Source organism: Sceloporus occidentalis, unplaced genomic scaffold, assembly GCF_023333645.1.
Source record: "Sceloporus occidentalis isolate IW3139 unplaced genomic scaffold, rSceOcc1.0.p SCAF_2, whole genome shotgun sequence".
NCBI classification, from domain to species: Eukaryota; Metazoa; Chordata; class Lepidosauria; order Squamata; family Phrynosomatidae; genus Sceloporus; species Sceloporus occidentalis.
In genome coordinates this window covers 244,339,534-244,354,800 of record NW_028316982.1, presented here as the reverse complement: position 1 = coordinate 244,354,800, position 15,267 = coordinate 244,339,534, and the positions used below count along the sequence as shown (strand labels likewise).

At 40.6% G+C, this 15,267-nt stretch overlaps 1 protein-coding gene across 1 annotated transcript in view; it reads right to left on the bottom strand.

Annotated features, from left to right (window-relative positions):
• The window catches only part of LOC149319904 (vascular endothelial growth factor receptor 1-like), a 127,467-nt gene that overhangs the window by 30,423 nt on the left and 81,777 nt on the right, over nucleotides 1-15,267 (bottom strand). The window contains exons 14-15 of the mRNA XM_089512568.1: nucleotides 7,980-8,086; nucleotides 3,964-4,099 (exon numbers count right to left, since the gene is read on the bottom strand). Of these exons, the coding sequence (XP_089368694.1) occupies nucleotides 3,964-4,099; nucleotides 7,980-8,086 (243 nt within the window). The remainder of the gene's footprint in view (nucleotides 1-3,963; nucleotides 4,100-7,979; nucleotides 8,087-15,267) is intronic.

Here is a 15,267-nt window from a genome sequence, read left to right as displayed (position 1 = left end):
GTTGTAAACCTCCTTGTAAGGATTTTTATATTATTTTATTTATTTTATCTAAGTAATTGTAATAAATAAAATAAAAACACATAAATTATATGTTAATGAATGGACTGCATATCACCCTGGAATTCTAAACAGATTGAAAGGCTGTATTAAACATTGCTTACGTCAATAAATATTATGGTAAATAGCATGACAAAGTGTTTTGTGTCAGGAGAAAGGCATGATAGAAATAAACGACTGAATGAAAAAACGAGTGAATATAAATTGGTCATGGCACAAGCTTAATTTTGCCACTGGGCCTTTAGGAACCCCATGCACTCATGATTTAGATGGAAGATTCTGCATTCATTTTTGTCTATAAAAGCCCATTTAGTACACTGGAATAAGCAACTTGTAAAACTCACTCTGTACTCAGTAAAATGCCACAGGGGTATTATTGTATTTGAACACTCCTACATTTTCCAGATATCCTTTCCATCTGTACAATCTCAGTTTCATGGAAAACTCTAATAAACCTCACAGCTCTTTTTTTTTAAAAAAATTCTAATATTCTGCTTTCAGTCAAATTACATTTTAGTGCCAAACATGGGCTCTTAAGCACTTTGAGAGCATGTTTGAATATTTTAATTCTTGGACCAATTTCTCCTAGCTTTACAAGCCGCATAAAATCCCTCCAGCAGCTTCAGAAGATAATTACATACAGAGCAGTTTTGTTACAAATGCAAGGTGCAATCCACATCCCAGCAAAATCACAAAACTCTCGCTGACTTTTATAGCTAGAGACAACCCCTTTAAGTTGCAACCCTACAGGGGCAAACTAAGCCTTCCTCTGACTAGCTTAAAATAAACAAAGTGCAGCTTCCTAAGTCTGGATGTCATAGGGAATTGTAGCTAGTTTTAAACCAGGAGTAGATATTCCCCATCTCATCTGGCAAACAAAACAAGCTCTGGATTCATTGTGGCTCATTCATGTAGCAATTAACAATGGTTTCCCATTGTTTCAATTCAATATATCTATTGACCTTTTTCTTTCATTAGCCACAGTGCCAGCTGTTCACAATGTATTGGATGATAAAAAGGATCAGTCTTGACAAAGCTGATGGAAGAGTTGGGGGAAAGAAAAAGAACAACCTGATTAAAGGTTTGAATTAATTAGCATTAATAACATGGCAAAGGGCAGATGCTTCATTCTGATATACATTTTCCCATATAAAGGCTACGGTATGACTAAACAGTATGGCTTTCTCTACCATCTAAGACTACTTCCAGCTGGGAAACCTTCTCCCATGTTAGCAGATAGCACTATACTAGTAGCTTCTTAAGCACTATACTAGCACTACACTAATACTAGCTGTGAAAGTTTCCCATGTGATGAAATTAATTGGAAATCGGGATTGCTCTCTTGTTCTTATCCCATCCATGACTGCAATCACACAAAAGCCTTTCATACATGTAGAACTGATCCTGCCATTATGCTGTCATTGAAGTGGAATTGTGTTAATGTGAATTCCCATTAATACAAAATGCCAGGATAATTCCACTTCGATGGTGGGATAATGACAGGATCAGCACAATGTCATATGAATGTCTTTCGCACGATCATTGTGATTCGTGCTTCCTGGAAGGGACAATGTTCGGATAAGCCTGACATCATGTGAAAGTCTTTCCAGGGATTGCACAGGAAAGACGGGACAAGAACCGGACAAGGATGTCATTTTTCCCGTCTGATAATCTCCAATGACTATCAGGAGCAAGAACATTAGAAGACATTGTGAACCAACAGAGTCAGAATTCGTCTTCCCCAAACATCCAGCGACCACAGAGGGACTCGGACAAGCAAGACTGGGGCATTATCAGAAGAAAGGGATTTGAAGCCATTTGTGTTCTGCTTCAATGTTACTCTGGATTGGCACCTTCTTCTGTGCCTTCTATTGCATGGCAATAGCAGTAGCAGCTCATACTGCAAGCATTGACCCCATGAGAAAGGTGTGGGGAGTAGGTTTGGCGGGCATGATCTACTAGTTGTATTCCACATGTTCATTATCCACAAATGAATAGATGGAGTTCATGAAGCAGTTGCAATCCTCATTTCTGTATACATTTCCTAAATGTCTGAAGACAGGCTAAACTTTCCCTAGCAGTGTTGACCTTAATACAGTTCCTTTGCTGTTATAAATCATAATTAATAGATTTGCTAAAGAAAATGATAGGTGGAATGAAAAGGCAGAAAGGAAATATGTATAAGGCTGGAGAGAGAGAGAGAGAGAAAGAGAGAGTGTTCACAATAATATTTCACATTTGTAACATAATAGCTCCATGAGCTGCCAAGGTCAGTGAGAGTTTGGACGGACTTCCATGTAACTGGGACTTGTGCAGATGATTTGACAAACATGCTGCTCCTGGCCAACTTTTCAGAATCTGTTTTTCATTCATGAACACAATACAGCGCGCCCGCGCCATACGCGGCCTTGAGCATATGCGCTCAAGCCGCGGGGCACGCGCGGGGCGGAAGGGGCGGTGCGTCCCATTCAATTGAATGGGCGCGCGCGCCCATTGCGCCCCGCGCGCGCCCGCGTCACCACACCGCCATGCACGAGCCCCATTGTTTCCAATGGGGCTTGAGCATAGGCGGAATTCGCCTTACGCGGAGGGATCTGAAACGGATCCCCCGCATAAGGCGAGGACGGACTGTATTCTTTCCATGTTTATGCCATTCCACCCGTCTCCCCACTATACATACATACACACACAATTACACCACTTAAGAGCTGTCATTCAGTTCCCAAGTACAAGCTAAACTCAAGGAATCAAATTAACTCATTCCTACTAGAGGTGTAAGCAATTCCAAGTAACATAGCCAAAGCATATTTGCCAATCAGTTATGTACTCAATGGAGGACTGTAGCCGAGCACAGCTCCCTCACAAATACACTGCAAAAGTACAAGCACGTGTGTTTTAAAACCCATATATTTGTTGAATTTGGGCTTTACACAATTGAGATATGCACCTGAAATCTCTCAGTGCTTTTTGATTATGATGTGAGAGCCTCCAGTGGGTGACCACATGTCCATCAGCCTTGGACTACTGTATGTCAGAAGATCTATGACTCATGAGAGGGGCACATGACACAATTCCTTCCCCTGCCAGCACTCCCCTCCTAAAATCTGAGGCACTGCATATGAAAGGGAGCTATAGCATGGGCATTTTCCAAACAATCAATGGTTTTGAGAGGATATTCACAGATACAAAATGCCAGGACAGCTACAACAGCTTTCATAATGCAAAGGCGACAGCAAAACCCCTATATGACAAATGTATATCTGAAAGTTGCATTAAGCAAAGTGAATCTTTATTTATATTCATGAAAGAAGACCATTTCAAAAGCTGAGAAACTTCCAAGTAGCCCAATAGTACAAAAGAGGATTTTTTTTTTTTTTTTGGTACTTTGGTACAATCCAGGCAATGAATGGAGGCCACAGAGGCTGTCAAAATGGCCCACAGGGACCACATTCAGTTCATGTGTTAAAGGATCTCTGCCTTTCTCCTCTCCATATCCTCACTGAGTGAGAATGTGCATCCTGTGGATATTCTGGAACCCTTTCAGAGAGATATGGATGTCCACTAAATTAAGGATGGGTGGCTTGCAAGTACGGCATAGAACAAGCTAAGGGCTGTCAGTATTAGGGGGAAAGGACTATGAGGATTCCATCCTGCTTTCTCAAATTCATATGCATACAAATCTAGGCACACAGGATGGGCCAAATAACGTTCAGTACAATATTTCCTTAACATTCATCCCCACTCCACACACATTCATTAAAATATGCCTCCATTAATTCAAATTTGTCCCGACTGACCTTTAGTATGCTACTGTTCATAATGATGGAAAGCATGCAAAGACACCTCTACTTCATCGCTTTCAACCCAGTATGCTACACAACTGTAGAAAAATAAAGATATTATTACCCAGTTTAAGCCTTTCTCGGGCAAATTCCCATTTGTTGGCCTCATAAGGAAGTCGTTCGCATTGTTCATCTAAAGGGACTTCTTCGGGATCCATTATGATTGATAAATAATCAGTCTTTATTTCAGAAGAATAAGGCTAAAAAACAATTTTAAAAATCCGCAGGTCACTACAAAATGTACAACAATGCTAAGCAAGTTTTCCTGGCTTTGATCAGGAGCTAGTACATTAATTAGATGAGACAGCTGCACCTTTTGCCGTATGGAATGTACCTTCATGCTCCAAAGTATAATCTGTTAAAGATTCTTCACTTTACAATCGTCATGTATTTTTTATTACAATGCTATTTACACCACCTTTGCTCACATACTGCACGCCTCAATTAAATCCATATGAAGAACTTGCTCAAAACATAGCCATGTGACAGAGATTATTTGAGTCTGTACTTTTAGTCGGGAGTATTTTCAGAAAAATGACTAACCACAATCTCTAAAAATAGTTTTGGCTGACAACTGTACACAAAAAGAAAATTCTGGCATGAGCAACAGATGAGTTCAGCTGCTGATGTTTGTTGTGTTTTTTTAATGGCCAAAAGTGGCTTTAAAAGTTGTGCAAGGCTTAAATGTAATCTATAAGGCATTCATGAATAACATTTTGTGTACACATTTTTCAAATGTTCAGGAATTCATACTTCCCTGTAGGCTCTTGCCTACGCACTCTTTATTTCCCCATAGTCATTCCTAACAAATAATTTAAAATTGTTAGGCTGCTGGAAGGTTTAAGGCTGATGTCTTACATACTTACTTGGGAAGAAGTCTCATTAAACTCAGAGAGATTTTCTTCTCAGTAAATATGCATAGTTTCAGACTGCTGAATAGGAGGAATGATGAATTACACCCTGTGCTAACAGGATTCTGTCTCTTCCAAGACATTCAAGCCAACAGAGTCATCATGCATTTTTTGTTAATTAGGTGTCTCCTTCAAGTCAAGGCAAATTAACTTTGGAATTTTATTCTCTTTTTAATAAAAATTCAGAACTATCTGAGTGAAAATACAATATGACCACAAAATATTTTTACAGTCACATGAGTTGTTTTGAAAAGGTCTCACCTCCACCATGCCAGTCTTGGGATGGATGCAGAAAATATTTTTCATATTTTTCAATGGGAAGCAGTAGGACTGCTTGATTCCATCTATTCCAATGTGTATTCAGCACCCAAGCTGTTCCCGAGTCATGCTGAGAGGTCTATGAGTGGTCCCATGAGGCTTGTACTCATGCAGGTTTCCACCTATCCCACTACAAACTTTGAGGACCTCATCCTGTCCTATTGCTATTGCATCAAATATGGCAACCTTCTAAATGTGTGTGGGAGACATTACTTGTTTAATCCCACCACTAGTCACCATTGATCTTGAATAACTGCTGCAACCACTTACACCATGTGTAAGCATTCCATTAATCTGTTTCAAGTCTTCCTAGAGGTACTAGTATATAATACAAAATTAACAGAAGTGCAGCATAAAATTAAAGTTTTCAGCATATCTAAATCCTAACACACTAATGAACTAATATCCCTCACTCCTAATCCTAACTGACCTGAGTCTAAATGATCTCTCTCTCTCACGCACACCCAGACTAACTCTCCTAATATCTTTAACTCATATTCCCAACTGACTGTTATACACACCAACCTTTCAAAAATTCCACTCACTCAGCCACTCACCAATTTTTATCAGCACTCAATGTTCTCATTCTTCCAAACATATCATTTACTCAGTCTTCCTGTATTACATTTACAATGCTCTATATTACATACCTAATCATGTTTTATCATAATTTTTTAGTAAACACAACAACATTTTAAAACACAAAACTGTAACATCATAGTGGTCCTTCCATCATCACTATTGGCCGCAGTTGAACTTTTAATTCCATACTCACTGACAGAGCTTGGAAAAGTTACAGTTTGCACTATAACTCATAGAATCTCCCAAGATAGTATGAACACTGTCCAAGTTGAGTGAGGATTTGGGGAACTGTAGACAAAAAGTATCTGCTCCAAGCTGTGTTGCTTGCTTAGTTTGTCAACTGGCAGATGCGTTGGGTAATACTACCATGTGCACATGGGATAAATGGCAGAACATCACATCTCTTTCAAAGCAGTGGTGTTAGAACATTATACACAAAATTATGAAAACTCTTATGACACCTTAAAGACTTACACATTTATTTAAAAGATAGGCAAGACTCTGCTCTAAAACATTTTTGAAATGGATTGTCTACATCAAGGGTGAGCAACCTATGGCCCTCCAGATATTGCTGGACTCCAATTCTCATCAGCCTTATCCACAATGATGAGAAATGATGGGAGTTGTAGTCCAATAACATCTCAATAATATGTTTTATCCACACCTGGACTGTGTCATGGGCTGCATCCACACTGCAGAAATCATCCCGTTTGACACCATTGTAACTGCCATGGCTCAACGCTATGGAGTTCTGGGATTTGTAGTTTGTTATGGCAGCAGCGCTCTCTGACAGAGAAGGCTAAACATCTCACAAAACTATAATTCCCAGAATTCCATTGCATGGAGCCATGGCAGTTAAAGTGGTGTCAAATTGGATGATTTCTGCAGTACAGATGGAGCTATAGTTGAGTTTATATCATGGCTGAGAAAGCCTCGTTGCAACTTGCAATAAATATGTTAGAATTTAAGGTGCTGGAAGACACTGGTTTTGCATAGCAGTTTGTACCTACAGGAAATTGCCCTAAATGCCTTGCAGCCAGAATATCTGAAATATCTGAAAGACTGTCTCCTCCCAGCTGAGCCTGCCTGGAAATCTGAGATCTTCAGCACACCACTTCACAGTGCCAGGGTGGTGAGTACAAGTGACAGGGCTTTCTCTGTGGCAACAGCCTGACTATGGAATTCCCTCCAAAAGCAGCTCAGGTTGGCCACATCCACATCTGAATTTCTGTTGGGCAGAGGAGATGACCTTTGACTATTAACATTAGAGATGGCTGTTCTGGCAAATTTTAAACTGTTCTTTAAAATTGTCACTGGTTTTAGAACTATTTTTAAAGAACAGTTTAAGTTTGTTTTAAATTGTTTTCAGCCATGTACTTAATATTTTAAACATTTTTATCCAGTGTACACCACTTCTGGGCCCCTGATGGGCTGAGAGGTGATAAGTGCCATATGTGCATACATCGATGCATGTATACACACACACACACACACACACACACACACACACACACACACGTATTTGAAATGCCATTTTTCAGTGGCATCCTGGGGTTCAGTTTGTGGTGTGCAATGGCACATCAGACTTCAGTGGTGCAGTGGTTAAATGCCTGAACTGCAGCCACTCACTCAAAACCACAACGTTACGAGTTCAAGACCAGCAAAAGGGCTCAACCTTGACTCAGGCCTGCATCCTTTCGAGGTCGCTAAAATGAGTACCCAGATTGTTGGGGGCAAATTAGCTTACAGTTGTAAACTGCTTAGACACTGCATAGGCAGTATGAAGTGTTATATAAATGAAGCTTGTTTATATACAGTCCACCTCATCAAAGGTGTACCTCTGTAGGGGTCAAAATGAGAGCACTGTCCTGGAAATAAAAATTCTGGCCCCAATGAAATTTTCCTTCAGATTTAAAACTTCAGTTTTAATAATGTGAGGTGCAGTTTTACACCTCCAAAGAAAAGGTTCAAGCAAAATTACTGATGGAATGAAACAGTCCAAATATAAGAGTTCCAGGTGGAAATAATTTCTAATGTTTCATTCTTTGCAATGCTAGAAAATTAGGGATTGAAAAAAATTTCAAAATTGAAAAAAATGGGGAGGTGTAGAGGTTTTATTCGGGGCACGGTGTGTGTGTGTGTGCTCTCATTCTGCCACCCTTTCTACATTCCTTTACTGTATGCATGTTCATTCTGGTCCAGAAATGATACAATGCAATGATAGAACATTTTATGGCATTTTTTTTAAAAAAGGAGGCTTATTCCTTACCCTTTTTAGCTTACGTATGAAGAGTGTTAATAAAAGCCAGAAGAGTGTTGCAGCCACACACGTGCATGTCAGTGTTATTAACTCCAGGTTTGAGCTCTCTGAAATTCCTGAAAAAAATCAAATAACATTTTTAATAAACAGTAATTTGGCTTTCTGTTAAAATCTGGCACAGAATACTGAAGGAAGATTAAAATACATAGTGGTTTCAAGAGTTTTTAAAAGTTTTTTAAAGAGTAGTGGAAAATATGGCTGTCCCCTGGACAATCCCATATACATGTGTGAATAAACAAAATGCAAACTTACCAAGACTTTCTAATTTTCATGTTGAACCTTGTTCCTACTTGGGATAAGCATTTATTTTCCTTATATTTCTGTGCATAGTTTTCAAGCATATGAGGGCACATTTTTCAGTTATGCCCAGTTTTCTCCCAGTGACTAAAACATGCTGGTGTGTATTTTAGCAATTATATATTTTCCACTGACATGCATTTTTTTCTTATGTATTCTTTATTGTTTTGCATTATAAGAATTGCTTTGTAAGAACTGCATTTTAAGATCAAAAAATTATGTACTTCCACAGAGAGGCTGGGTTCAGGCCTGCAAGCAGTGAAATATTTTATATATATATATATATATATATATATATATATATATATATAAAAATTTATATCCAAAATTGAATTCTCATAATCCCTGTTTATTACATGCAACACAGTGCAACAAATGCCCAACTTTATTTTGTGGCTATTTATATATAGAGATGGAGATATATAGGCATATAGATAGAGACACAGTATAACAGATATGGCAGCACTAAGAACATAGGAACATAGGTAAGTAATCACATCATAAATCCTTCCAACCCAGTATTATGTTTACTCTGATTAGCAGTTATTTTCCATTTCAGTTTCTAAGTGATACTAAGACTGCAATGATCTTAAGATCTTATTCTCCTGATACTGTTTTCAGCTGTTGCTGAAGTTCTAATTTTGAATGTGTTGCGTTCAGTTTGATGATTTTATATCTGTAATATGTAATATGTTGTGAACCCCTTTGGAAGGGGTAACTTTGAAATATAGCCTATAAATATTGAAATAAATTTTAAAAAGTGCTCAACAGTGAAGGAGTTGTGGGTTCCGGTTGCTAGGATTACTGCCAGCAATATTCCCACACCAAAGCATAGCGAATTTTGAAAGCTACACTTCACTGTTTTCAACTTAATGGCCCTGAAATAATCACTTCATAATCAGTTCTATAAAGCAACAAAACCATGTCGTCCCAGGCACCTGGAAAGCTCAAGAGCAATCACAAACTCACAGGACATGCTACAGTATTTTAATGTGGAAGATTCAGTGGTGAGGAGTAACACACAAAGTGGATGAGGCAGCAGAAGTGTGCTTTTGCCAGAGTCTATGGAAAGGGCAAGATTCTGCCCTTCCTTTCCTTTCGCTTCCCATCCCATCCCCACTTTTTATGTTTGAATTCTGTTTGCTTCAATTGAATTAAGCTGAGAACAAAGGAGGAAAGTGGGAAGAGAGAGAAACTGGGACATTTTAAAACAGAGTGAGGAAGATTATTCAGGACTTCTTGTTGTTCAAGTCATTTCCGACTTATGGCGACCCTAAGGCAACCCTATCATGGGGCTTTCTTGGCAGGATTTGTTCAGAGGATAATTTCCACCTCCTTCCCCTGAGGCTCGGAGCATGTGATTTGTCACCCAATGGGTTTCATAGCTGCACAGGGAATCAGACCCTGGCTCCAGAATCATGGTCCAGCACTCAAACTACTACACTACCCTGCCAAACTGGAACAGTTAAAAAGTATGGTATTGTTCTCAAGCAGCAATTCTTCTCATTATTACAACCATTAACCACTGAATGGAGCTATATTCACAGATCTGTGGGACAGCCCATTGTTGTTGTTGCTGTTATTGTTGTTGTTGTTGTGTGCCTTCAAATCATGTCTGACTTATGGAGACCTTAAGGCGAACCTATCATGGGGTTTTCTTGGCAAGTTTCTTCAGAGGGGGATTACCATTGCCATCCTCTAAGGCTGAGAGACTGTGACTTGCCCAAGGTCACTCACAGGGTTTCCATGGCCAAGCTAGGATTGGAACCCTGGTCTCCAGAATCCTAGTCCAATGCTCAAACCATGACACCATGCTGACTCCCATCACCTGCCTAGATGTATATCCACCCAGCAACTCCTTACCTCTTAACATCACTCAGACCCCATCCACAAGACCATTTCAGTTTCATTCTCACTAAACTTAAAAATATCCTACATTGTCTAAGACTGGTAACTTAACATTACTAGTTTCCATTTTCAAAAAGACCACTTTCCATTTTTGCTCTCAAATTTGCAGATTGCAAACTGACAGATCCCAAATTCCGGTGAATTCCTGGGCTGCCTTACACAACAGGAGCCTTCCCACTTTCTTCCTGCTTCCTGGCCAGATGCTGTTGCTCAGTCGTGACAACAGCCAGAAAGGTCTGTAGAGGCCTGCTTTAAAGGAATTTCCCAATTCCTGACAGACTGCTCCAGAGGGTGTGGAAGCATCACTATACTGTATCTTTCCTCATTCAAATGAATCGCTCAACACTTGACAGCACTTACCTCACATTTCTCTTACTTTGCATGTAGCATAGAGATGTCATATTTTGTGACAGGCTGTTATAAGCCTACCACTGTGTGTGTGTGTGTGTGTGTGTGTGTGTGTGTGCCTTCATGTCACCAGCTGACTTATGGCAACCCCACACATTTCAGAGGGTTTTCTTTGGCAAGGAATCCTCAGAGGTAGTTCTGTCAGTTCCTTCCTCTGAAATATAGCCTACAGCACCTAGAATTTTATTCCCCCCATTTTCCCCCCCATTATGGGCATGGGAAGGGGATGCTCATGTGCACGTGCGACCAAGAAAAAACAGATTTTATTGCACACAAAGCGCCCTCCAAAAGGCCCCATTCTGGCGCCCAGCACCAGGCCATCCCTGTTCAGTGCTGAGGAGCGCCATTTTTTGCCTGGGAGAAAGGCGGCATAGAAATTAATTAAATAAATTTGAGGAACTGACCTGGTATTTGATTTTTGCTGGTAAGCAATATCAAAGGCATTTATCTAAGCAATTTCCATTTATTTTTGCATGTGCCTTTCCTGTATGTATTATGTGATTCCTCCTAAAACAAATGTATTCCCTTCTTTAATGTGCAGGGTAAGGTAGGTGAGCTCTATATGCTACCACTCTGTTGTTCTTTACTTTAACTGAAGGGGGTGGTATTATAAGGCAATAGATTAATCCCTGATGGTTTGGGATTAGTCAAGGTGTGTACTGAACAATGTTTGGTTTAATCTTCTGAGGAGAGTTACTGGATCGAAAGTTGAGGAGTTAGAGGGGGAAAGAAAAACATGATGCTGACCCCATGACTCCATGATAGTCATCTAGTAGGACAGCCATCCTTAACTTGGTGAGACCAAGATGTTTTGGACTGCATTTTCAATCAGCCCCATCTAATATGTCTAGTGACCAAAAATGGAAAGGGTTGTAGTGCATAACATCTGGAGAACACTAGGTAAGGTAAAGCTGCAGTAGAATATGAGACTCTGTGTGTTTTATAACATTTGTGCTATAAACATTGCATTCTGTCAAGATAGCTCAGAATGTGAAGCCCACACTTGCCTTTACTTTATTTCAAGGAAGTGCTACACACATTAGGGTCATGGTCTAGATAAAAACAATGTCTGACTCAATAGACAAGTCCAGCTGTTCATGGGCAAGCTTTCCTCTATCAAGGGCACACTGATTCATGCATAATCTATACAGAGTCACATATTAATAGGACTCCAGCACACCTGCAGTCTGTTCAAAACTCTTGCCTAATGCTGCTATGTGACATTCCAGGTGGAGAAATTGCATTTTCTTGAACTGTGACACCAGCCAACATCTCAGCATACTTTTACACCAGTGCAACAGCCCAGTTCCCTTTTCAGTACTGATGTCCTTCCTCATACCTTATTTTGGCTACTTGCTGTTTAGCACACCATGTTGTCATTGCAGCCTTCACCAAAAAAAGCTGGATCCTATCTGTGTAGCACAAAAGCAATTGTCCTGTAGTAAAAGGTTCTATGAGGTCATAATCTGAAGTAAATATGTGAGCGTGTGTGTGTGTGTGGGGGGTCATATCTAGCGTAGAAGTAGCACAAACAAAAGGGGGGAAATCTAAATCTGGAAAACATTAAAGAAAACGCAGCACTTTCCACCAAAACACGAACATCAAAATATCTCCCCCATCCAGCAACTCCGATACTCATAAAACCTTTCCAAAGTAGAAGACACTTTCAGTTCTTGTGACTGTGTCACGGCACTATATGCAGCTTCTCCACAGACATGTTCTTACCCTCTTCCTCTGACATTCTCTTTAAATGTCGTCTTGACACAACAACATCAGTGAGACAGTACGCATAAAGGGATCAGCAAGAACGAGTTTGGAACATGAACTCTCTGTCTCTCCTCTTGTTTCTTGGGCCTCTGGCTCACATCATTCTTGGCAAAGGAGAAAGGAACGATTATTATCTTCCTTGTGGGGTCCTTGGCTAACTCACAGATCTATGCTGCCTGCTTCTGAGTGAGTTGACAAAACAGTTATTCACATGCTGGGTGTCTTTCTGCCACTCCATTCCTGACATTTAGTCACCAGGGTCTCCAAGGCAGGATCTGCTTAAACCTCATTTCCTCTTACTAACAAATCCAAAAATAATTAATCTCAAATAAGAAACTCTTTAAAAGGTAGCAGCTAACATTAATTCCAAGTCATATGAACAAGTGAAGCAGCCTTATTTTGAGCCATGGTCATTGCTCCAATTACATCTGCTTTGGTATTGTGTCTACTTTGACTAAGAGCAGTTCAAAATCTAAGGCACTTGCCCTGCTGGTAAGGATCCATTCATAAAAGAAAGTGTGAATGTGCCAGGAGCTTATGAACTTCAACTATGTGAGAAAGGTAATTCCACTTACACGAGACTGCCTGAATTCTTTGTTGGGGATTATTGTACTTCATCAGAGATCTTCAAAACCTCTGTGCTTTCTGTAATGTGATAGGTTTTACCCAACAGAACCACATGAGTTTTCATTAGTTGCCCCACAAAAGTCAGTCCACTGCTATCCTCAACCATTAGGAGATATGCTACTTAGTTAGGATGAGCTCTCCAGACCTTGTGACACTATGTGGAACAATATCTTTCAAAGCCTTACTCAGCTGGCCAATTTTTGAAGTTGGAAGTTCCCTGACTTCGAAAAAGAGCTGGCTGAGCGAGACTTCGACCCAGGATGCATCCAAGCGACGTATCCCAGCTAGATAGGTGACAATTTAGGTATGATCATATCCAGGGGCATCCCAGATCCTAAATTCAAGCCAGAAGAAATAAGCCGGTGTATCTGTTAATGGAATAAGCTCCAAAGTTTTACTTGTATTTTTAAAAAAACTGTGGTAAGATGGCTTGGGTACCATGTTAGGAGAAAGGAGGGATATAAATGAGCTAAATAAATATCCCTTCCCTTTTGTAGGGTTTTAATAAACAGGTCTATTTAGGTAACAGGAAAAATTGTATTTATTTAATAAGTTGGAATTTCAGAGGGCTTCTGTTATTATTTTGGGTTTGACATTTGATCTGAATTTTCTTTGGAGTAGTAATCCAGTATTCATTCTTTTATTTTCACTTAAATTATTTTGTCTGAAACTATCAAGGATTTCCTTCCAATGTTCAGTCAAAATCTACTCTCTGATAACTGAAGACCATTAGACCTGGTCCTAACCTCTGGGGAAGCAGAGAACAAATTTGTCTCCACCTCTCTGTGACAGCCCCTTAGATATTTAAAGAGCGAAATCATGCCTCCTTTCAATCTTCTCTTTATTGCTGGCTATGTTCTGATAGCTGTTGCATGGTAATAATAATAATAATAATAATAATAATAATAATAATAATAATAATAATAATCTGTTTATTTGTATCCTGCTTTTCCTTTGCAGATCAAAGCGGGTTACAGCAAGTACAACAGTGTACAAATTTTACAACAGTATTCATATATAAAAGCGCAAACAATACAATAAAACAAGTTAAAAACAGGATAAAAAATTACAAAATTAAAAGCACAACAGTGGCTAGCATAAAGTGCAGGTGCAACAATACATCGGGGAGAAAGCAGATGTTACATTGTCTGGGGGAAAGCCTGTTGGAAGAGGAAGGTTTTTAGCCTCTTCCTGAATGAGTCAAGGGACGTGACCGAGCGGAGCTCACCGGGAAGGGAGTTCCAGAGCTGCAGGGCCGAGCTGGAAAATGCCCTTTGTGCAGTCACAGAGTATTTCATAGCTGGAACTCTCAGCAATTGCTTCCCGGCTGACCTGAGAGTGCGGGGCGGATTATATGGGGAGAGGCGGTCTTCCAAGTACCCTGGGCCCAAGCCATTTAGGGCTTTATAGGTAATAACCAACACCTTGTATTGCGCCTGGAAGCGAATGGGCAGCCAGTGTAGATCTTGTAAAACCGGTGTTATATGGTTGGTCCTGGGGCATCCAGTGACCAGCCTGGCTGCCATGTTCTGCACTAATTGCAGCTTCCGGGTTTGTTACAAGGGTTGCCCCATGTAGAGCGCGTTACAGAAATCCAACCGAGAGGTTACCAGAGCGTGTACCACCGTTTCAAGGTCCCCCCGGCCCAGGTAGGTTCGCAGCTGGCGTATCAGCCGAAGCTGATAACAAGTGCTCCTGACTGTTGCATCCACCTGAGATGTCAGGTGGAGCGACGAGTCCAGAAGCACCCCCAGACTGCGAACAGAGTCCTTCAGGGGAAGCGTGACCCCATTTAGGACAGGTGGACAAATTTCCATCCCCGGGCCCAGGGAACCTATCACGAGTACTTTCATTTTCTCTGGATTTAAGCTGAGTCTGTTTTCCCTCATCCAGCCCATCACTGACTGCAGACAGGCATCTAGAGGAGAGATGCCATCCCTGGTCACTACATCAGTCGGAGACACAGAGAAACATATTTGGGTGTCATCAGCGTACTGATAACACCGCGCCCCGTGTCTCCAGATGATCTCTCCCAGCGGTTTCATGTAAATGTTAAATAGCATGGGGAGCAGAATGGCTCCCTGAGGGATGCCAGATGTAAGTGCCCTCCTATCGGAGCACATGTCCCCCAGCTGCACCATCTGGAATCTACCTGAAAGGTAGGAACGGAACCACTGGAGCGCAATGCCCCCGATTCCCAACTCCCTCAGGCATTCCAGAAGGATACCAT